This window comes from Camelina sativa, chromosome 12 (genome assembly GCF_000633955.1).
Source record: "Camelina sativa cultivar DH55 chromosome 12, Cs, whole genome shotgun sequence".
Classification (NCBI taxonomy): Eukaryota; Viridiplantae; Streptophyta; class Magnoliopsida; order Brassicales; family Brassicaceae; genus Camelina; species Camelina sativa.
The window spans coordinates 9,155,093-9,162,007 of NC_025696.1; the positions used below are offsets into that span (position 1 = coordinate 9,155,093).

Consider the following 6,915-nt stretch of genomic DNA (forward strand, 5'->3'; position numbering starts at 1 on the left):
TAGAGTTAGATTCCAATCACATACATACACATCTTTCACAACTTCACTTAAAACTGTTATTATACACACAAAGAATTGATTTTTGTAGTTAAATTCTGGTTTTTGTTATCATCCGGTGAAGCTAATACGAGAGAAAGAGTTTGAAAATCTCCAGCCAGAGGAAGGTTTGATGTTGAGTGTTGTAGGTGAGAAGTTGAGGCCAAACGTTTCTTTTGGTGTTAGTGTTGAGTCAACGAATCCAAGCAATGTAGCTATAAGAGAAGCACTCTCTTTGCAGTGATCTATGTCTTTAGTGTTGATCCATAGTTTGTGAGTTACTTGCAGGCTTCTACGTTTTGAGCTCAACTCAACACCCCATTTCTTATAAACTTCTTCTTTTTGCTTTCTTCCGAATTTGTTTGGTATTTGCTTAGCTAACCATTCTCTCTCGCGTGTTAGTGCTTTGGCAGCTTGTTTCCTCGATATCTCAGACGAGTCTTTTAGAAAAGATAGCCTTCTGAGTTCGACTTCCATGTAAACAAAGTCGGATGGATCGCCTTTGAAGAGCAAGAAAAAGTAGGTTCTGTGAACCAATGGTACATTACATACTTCCCAAAGCTCTACTATTTGGCTTTGTTGTCTCTCGAATTCTGATTTCTTGTCACCATCATCTGTGTTTTCTGGTTTCATCGTCTTTGTCTCAGTATCACTATGATTCAGCTCATGCGTGGAATTGTGCTGCAGTGCTCTTTCTTTAAGTCCTGCCATAAATTCATGGAAGCTACTTCTACAAGTATCTGTATCGGAATCTTTAATGCTCTCTGCGTCCACTGAGATAGGGGACTCTGAATCAAAGGATGGGGTAGAGGCCTTGAATATGAAGCCTCCACTAGCAGCAGCAGCAGCATATGCCTTTGTAAACAAGAGACTTTCTCTGCAGCTTCGACTTCTTCTCATCTTGAAGTGATCTCCTGGACTCATATTCTCATCTATCGTATTGAAAGAAGGAGATTGTTTCTCTTCTGCTTGCATACTCATAAAGTATTCAATTGTCTTCTGCATTTCCTTCACTTTTTTCTTCAGAGCCTCATATGTGTTATCATCTTTATCAGAGTCTCCATACACTTCTACGCATTTCTCTTCCTTAGAGGGTGATTTATTTAATTGCTCTGACTGATCCACTGATAAATTATGTTCTCTCTCTTCCTTCTCTGAAGTCCAACTAAATTTGTGGTCTTCCTTCTCCACAGGTTGTTCGGTCTCTTGGGATTCTTCTAACATGTTTATAGTTAGCTCATCTTTGGCTTCAAGTTCTGTAGAGCCTTCAGAGACTTGTACACATTGCTCTTCCCCAGGGGGTGATTTTGTGACTTGCTCTGACTTCTCATCCCTAGAAGAATACTGTTCCATGTCTTCTTTCTTCGAAGATTGCTTTTGTTTCTCCAAAGACTGCTCAGTCTCTTCGACGCCTTCTAGTAGCTTCTTTATTACTAGCTCATCTTTGGCTTCAAGTTCTTCAAAGCCTTCATAGACTTGTACACATTGCTCTTCCTCAAGGGGTGATTGCGTGACTTGCTCTGACTTATCATCCCTAGAAGAATACTGTTTCATGTCTTCGTTCTTCGAAGATTGCTTTTGTTTTTCCAGAGACTGCTCAGTCTCTTGGACGTCTTCTAATAGCTTCTTTATTACTAGCTCATCTTCAGCTTCAAGTTTACCATATAAACTCAACTCCGTATCTATTGTTTTTAAAGATGAATCAGCATCTTCCTTTTCGGACTCATCGGGTATAAAAGATTTGTGGTTTTGCTGCTCATATTCTTTCTTTTCAACAATGTCGCCTACTGAGTCTTGGATTTGAACTCTTTCTGCTTCTCCATTGTTCACTTCAATGCATCTAACCTCTTTGCAAGCATCTTCTGGTTCTTGGGTGGTGCTTTGAGCCATCACCTCCCACTTATCATGTATATCGTGCTCGGGAAATTGAGGGGTATTATCATCTAGAAGGAAACCATCCTCATCAGGAGAGTAAAGGTTACTCTTCCCCAAGTTATTTAGCATACGAGGCTCATCAAAATCTGTGGAATCGTAGCTGCTTCTTCTTCTTCTGCTGTTATCCATTGAACTTAAAGATGAGCTCTCTTCCGCTGTTGATTTAAGCAAATTCTCTACCCTAGATTGAGCTACATCTCGTTGCCATTTAAGTTCCTGGATCTGTTCCTCCATCTGCAGGTTGTTGCACAAGAAATGAGTAATATTTTCTTTAATCAATAAAATGGAAAGAAGCATTCAACAAACCTTTGCAATCAACTCTTCTTTCTCCTTGAGCATTAATGTGTAGAACTCTGAGGTTGAAGAAGAAGAAGCAGGTCCAAGATTCTTCAACTCATTCTCCATTCTCGCCAGTTCCCGCTGCAGTTGCTTCACCAAGGCTTTCTCAGATACAACCATATTGACTTGAGCATTTGTGGTCACCTCTTTAGCACAGCTTGCAAAGAGAAGTGTGTTTCTTGATTGTTCGAGATGACTACGAGCAGGGCTCATTGTACAGATGATAGCTGTTCTTGCGTTTCCCCCCAGTGAGTTCTGAAGTATACGTGTTAGCTTTGAGTCTCGATACGGTATGTGTCCATTTTNCCCATTTTTCCCTTTGCTGTAGTACTTTCAAAAATATACTATGTCAATACTTATTGCCAATAGACTTGACAGAAAACTACTAAGTTGCTGCAAAAATGACCTTAGTTTTCGGATGACAGTTCCGAGAGTAAGCAAACTCCGATTAATGTGACAGCCTTCTTTGAGTCTTGAACCAGCTGATAATGTCTGAGAAGCACGTTCACTTCCTGCTAGATCAATAAAGCACACTGATGCTGCAAGAGTCGCTGAGCTCTCTGGAGAAAATTCTCTATTCGAGTTTTCAATTGTCTGCAAGAGAAAAAAGTATTAATGTGACTTTGTGAGTTGTGACAATATGTGAGTTCATTAAAAGATGAAAATAAGTGTATACCAGTCGGAGAATCTGATGAGATCTGGAGCTAGCCTCATTTAAAGACGTCTCTCCAATCTTCCTCTGAGCTGCAAAAACCACAGATCCAATATATATCATATTTGCTTGGTAATCAGATTATGAAGAAAGAATTGAGTCTGGTTAATTACTTTCGCATATATCAAGGAGTTCCTCTAGATGGTTTCTGTCTGTGAGAGTCTCCTCTCTAAGTTTCTCAACGACCGTTCCTCTCTACCAAAAGTTAACAATGATTATAACATCAGTCAATTAAATAGATAATGATGATGATTAGAGTATTTACTGAAAAGAAGATGAATGTGACCTCAGGATCATCTAAGAGCCTAAGTGGAGTGTTACTATCTTCACAAAGGAGATCCCTCACAGCTTCATTGTATATCTCCATCGCCGAGAACTTTAGTGTGAATTTTCTTTCTTGTTTATGCTATAAAGGAAACAACAGAGGATCTCAGAGACTTAAATATAGATACCAAAACAGATGAGTGAAGGGAGGTTAATAATGTATGTAAAAACCTTATCAATGTAAGCAAATATATCATCCATAGCATATTCAGTGATTCCACTCATCGTGTACGTTTTCCCACTACTTGTCTGTCCATACGCGAAGATGCTCGCTGCAACACAGGAATCGGCTTTAGCATATATATCAAAATGATTGATCATAAAAGAGAGATGCAAAAATTTCTTACAGTTAATTCCAGAGAGGACACAAAGTGCAACCTCTTTGGCTCCATCATCATAAACTTGCTTCGTGGGGCATTCGAATCCAAACACTTTGTCTGTAACACATCAATTGCTACATTAACGTACCTCAAATCAAAATGGTAAGAACGAGATGCAACTCAAATTCTTACCAAATGTATAGGAAGACTTATCAGGCAGATTATGGAATTTGCAGATGATTGTGGTGTCGTTGATGCATTCCCAATCACATCTATCGTTCCTCGTCTCCTCTTTCTCGTTTAGCGGCCTAACCCTCACCGACACCAATATCTTCTCTTCTCCTCCTGCCGCCATCTTTTCTTGATCTCTATATATCTCTGTTTTTCAAATCCAAACGCATTAAAGAAGGATGCGCATAAATCATTTGATCAAAATTTAAATGATCAGACTTTTAGATATCATAAACATAAAAAAGCTGTGATCAAACTTTTTCTCATCGTATCAGAAAGAAGCCAATGAAAAAAACCTTTCATTGACTAAACCTAATCGTCGACATGTATAAGACTTGGCTCACCTTTTGATCCTCACAGCATTGCTGCAAATTGGGAGGAGAAAGACATTTTTAGATTGTGAGGGAGAAAACTTAAGAATTAAAGTTTTAGTTTGTATAAATTCCATATTGAAAATGAAGACATAAGACAAATCAACGAAAATTTGTTGGGAGATAAGAAGAATGAGTCAGCCAAAAATAATAAATGGGGGTCAAAAACCTCCTCTGTGGTTTCTCCTTCCCCTAGGTTTCTTGTTTTTTTCAAGATTGAGCTGTCTGAGAGAGAACATGTCGGCATGGCCGTTGGAAATTGTTTCGACCACCAAGGTCTCTCTACTAAAATAAGAATGTTGCCAATTTTAACCTCTTTTACCTTTCCCGTTACGGTAATTACACGACTGTCTTGCTGTACAAGGAAAGTTAATGTTGTGTTTATGACAAGTTAAACAATAAAGCATTGACCAGAGATCCAGTGGTCCAAATTTTAAGCACAGAGATTTGATTGTTTTGTTTCATAAGTAAATGTAAAAAATTAGGTGAAACACAGAAATCTGGATTGTGGAAGGTTACAATTAGGATATCTCAATAATGAGATCACATTTGGAACATTCGTGAGGTTTTTATTTGTAATATAGAAATCAAGAACACTACAAACACGTATAACTTTTAGAAATAGAAAGATCTTGGAACTCCAAATACAACCATAAAGGGAAATATAAAAGAATATTTCTATTTGATGTTCTTTTTTAATATATACTTGTATACATATGTAATTAATTTGAAAGGTAAAGGAACATCATACTACAACTAAACCAATCGTAAACCATCTGGGAGTTGTTGATCATGAGAGGAGTCTTGAGATATAAACTTACGGCAAGCATAAAGCACTGCAGAATGAAAACCACTTGGGTTGTCTATGAACACGAAATGACCACCCTGCAACATTTCAAATAGACAACAATCTCACATAAGCATCATCTTCTTCTCTATAGTTTTCCTCTCAGAATTGAATACAAATGCATGTGTTTAGAGATTTGACCTGTGGAACCCGAATGATTTCGCAAGGGACCTTCATGTATTTCCGCGCTTCCACTGCACCTTGATAGTTCATCCAATCATTCATTCCATATATAAAAGTTGTTGGCACTTTCCACTCTGATGCACTGCACAAAAAAAACAGTCATCGAATTTGAGTTGTGTAAAAAACTCCAATGTAGTCACAAACTTGGTTTTATTAATGAGATTTGGTAGACAAACCTTTGTAGGAGGGGCTTCCGAGCAAAGGCTCCAAATGAGAAGATGTATTTCAAGCACAACTCTCCACTAGCCTTTGCAGCCAAAGTATGGTACACATAATCTACAATGCAAAACGAACCATCACTATCAGCTATTGCATCATCATCCTCCATAACTTCTAGTGAACTTAAAGAAATATTTACTCACCAGTTAGCAATTTGGCTTCTTCCTCTGTTAGCACAGTTCCCTCCGAGTGTGCACCAAATCTTGCCGTTGTATACCGATTTACAAGACCTGGACCCCAAGGACCTAATCCTCTGCAGGCGAAGCACATTTAGGAATATATAGTGAATCTAGTATCCGGCCACTTTTATCAAATGGTTACAATTGAGTGCAATAAAGTTGTATCATCAAAGTGAGCATCTAGTAGACCTATTGGTGAATAAGAAAATATTATAAGAGCATACCTAATCAGCTTCTGAGGAGTGAAATTCGACTCCCACAAATGATTTAGTAGGGCGCCTTTCCATGTTGCTCTAAATTTTGTGAGCCTTTCCGATGCATCTGCTTCTGCTGAGAACCCAGCAGATCCAACCAGAACTAAGTGTTGAACATGCTCAGGATGCTGAAAGATCCACATATATACCCAATCAAAAGTCAGATATCTCCAAACGATTACCTTTTACACATTGGATTATACTAAGGATGAAAAATCACCTTAAGCGCATATTTAGCAGCAACATAACCTCCAAAGGAATGTCCTAATAGAATAAAGTTACTGAGATTCTGGGCTTTACGCCATTCCTCTAAGGAGTCGATAAACCATGCCTCAGTTTCTACACAATTAAAAAAGGACCAATGCAGTTCCATTATACAAGCCATTTTGGTTCCAATGAAATTTTAGCCACTTGAGTCATGAACATTACAGGGGATGAATATAATACCTTCAGTGCTTTTACATGTAAAATCAGGCCTACTTGATCCACCCCACCTAGGAAGAAAAAGAGAGAACTACCTTATTATACAGTCACAAAACATGAGAACAAAAAAAAGGTCTAGAATATCCTCACTTTGATGCTTCGAAACCAACTAATGGCAAAAGCATGAAATCGTTAATACTTAAAGCATCCAAAAGGCCATATTGTGTGACTAATACATTTCAGGAAGACAAGTTGCATAATTACCAAAGTTGCTTACCCAAGTTGATCAATAGCAATCACCCTAAATCGACTGGCAAGAGCATCGAAATTTCTGAAGAAAAAGCCTTGAGAAGCACCATAACCATGAACCATGACAAGAGTGGGAGAACCCTCCTTGGCATCAAAGGTAACAGTATTGATGTAACGTGACTCATTGCTGGTAGACCTAAACCACCTGATTTTGGAACCTGGTGGTCCTGAACCAATATTAACTTGTTCTTGTACATAAGGCGTCCTGAAGATTGTTCATCACAAAAGAATTA

At 38.4% G+C, this 6,915-nt stretch overlaps 2 protein-coding genes across 2 annotated transcripts in view; both read right to left on the minus strand.

The window, feature by feature from the left end:
- On the minus strand, positions 9 to 4,520 carry LOC104731044 (kinesin-like protein KIN-7I). Its single transcript, XM_010450300.2, has 10 exons — positions 4,242 to 4,520; positions 3,859 to 4,044; positions 3,694 to 3,783; positions 3,518 to 3,618; positions 3,309 to 3,428; positions 3,136 to 3,217; positions 2,987 to 3,054; positions 2,717 to 2,904; positions 2,278 to 2,632; positions 9 to 2,205 (listed from the first exon to the last, which is right to left on the minus strand). The coding sequence occupies exons 2-10, from the start codon at positions 4,019 to 4,021 to the stop codon at positions 109 to 111; spliced, it is 3,264 nt and encodes a 1,087-aa protein (XP_010448602.1). The 5' UTR covers positions 4,022 to 4,044; positions 4,242 to 4,520; the 3' UTR covers positions 9 to 108.
- The window catches only part of LOC104731045 (1-acylglycerol-3-phosphate O-acyltransferase-like), a 6,106-nt gene continuing 4,046 nt past the window's right edge, over positions 4,856 to 6,915 (minus strand). The window contains exons 3-9 of the mRNA XM_010450301.2: positions 6,398 to 6,444; positions 6,171 to 6,289; positions 5,921 to 6,078; positions 5,661 to 5,770; positions 5,475 to 5,574; positions 5,257 to 5,380; positions 4,856 to 5,153 (exon numbers count right to left, since the gene is read on the minus strand). Coding sequence (XP_010448603.1) covers positions 5,025 to 5,153; positions 5,257 to 5,380; positions 5,475 to 5,574; positions 5,661 to 5,770; positions 5,921 to 6,078; positions 6,171 to 6,289; positions 6,398 to 6,444 — 787 coding nt within the window. The 3' untranslated portion in view covers positions 4,856 to 5,024. The remainder of the gene's footprint in view (positions 5,154 to 5,256; positions 5,381 to 5,474; positions 5,575 to 5,660; positions 5,771 to 5,920; positions 6,079 to 6,170; positions 6,290 to 6,397; positions 6,445 to 6,915) is intronic.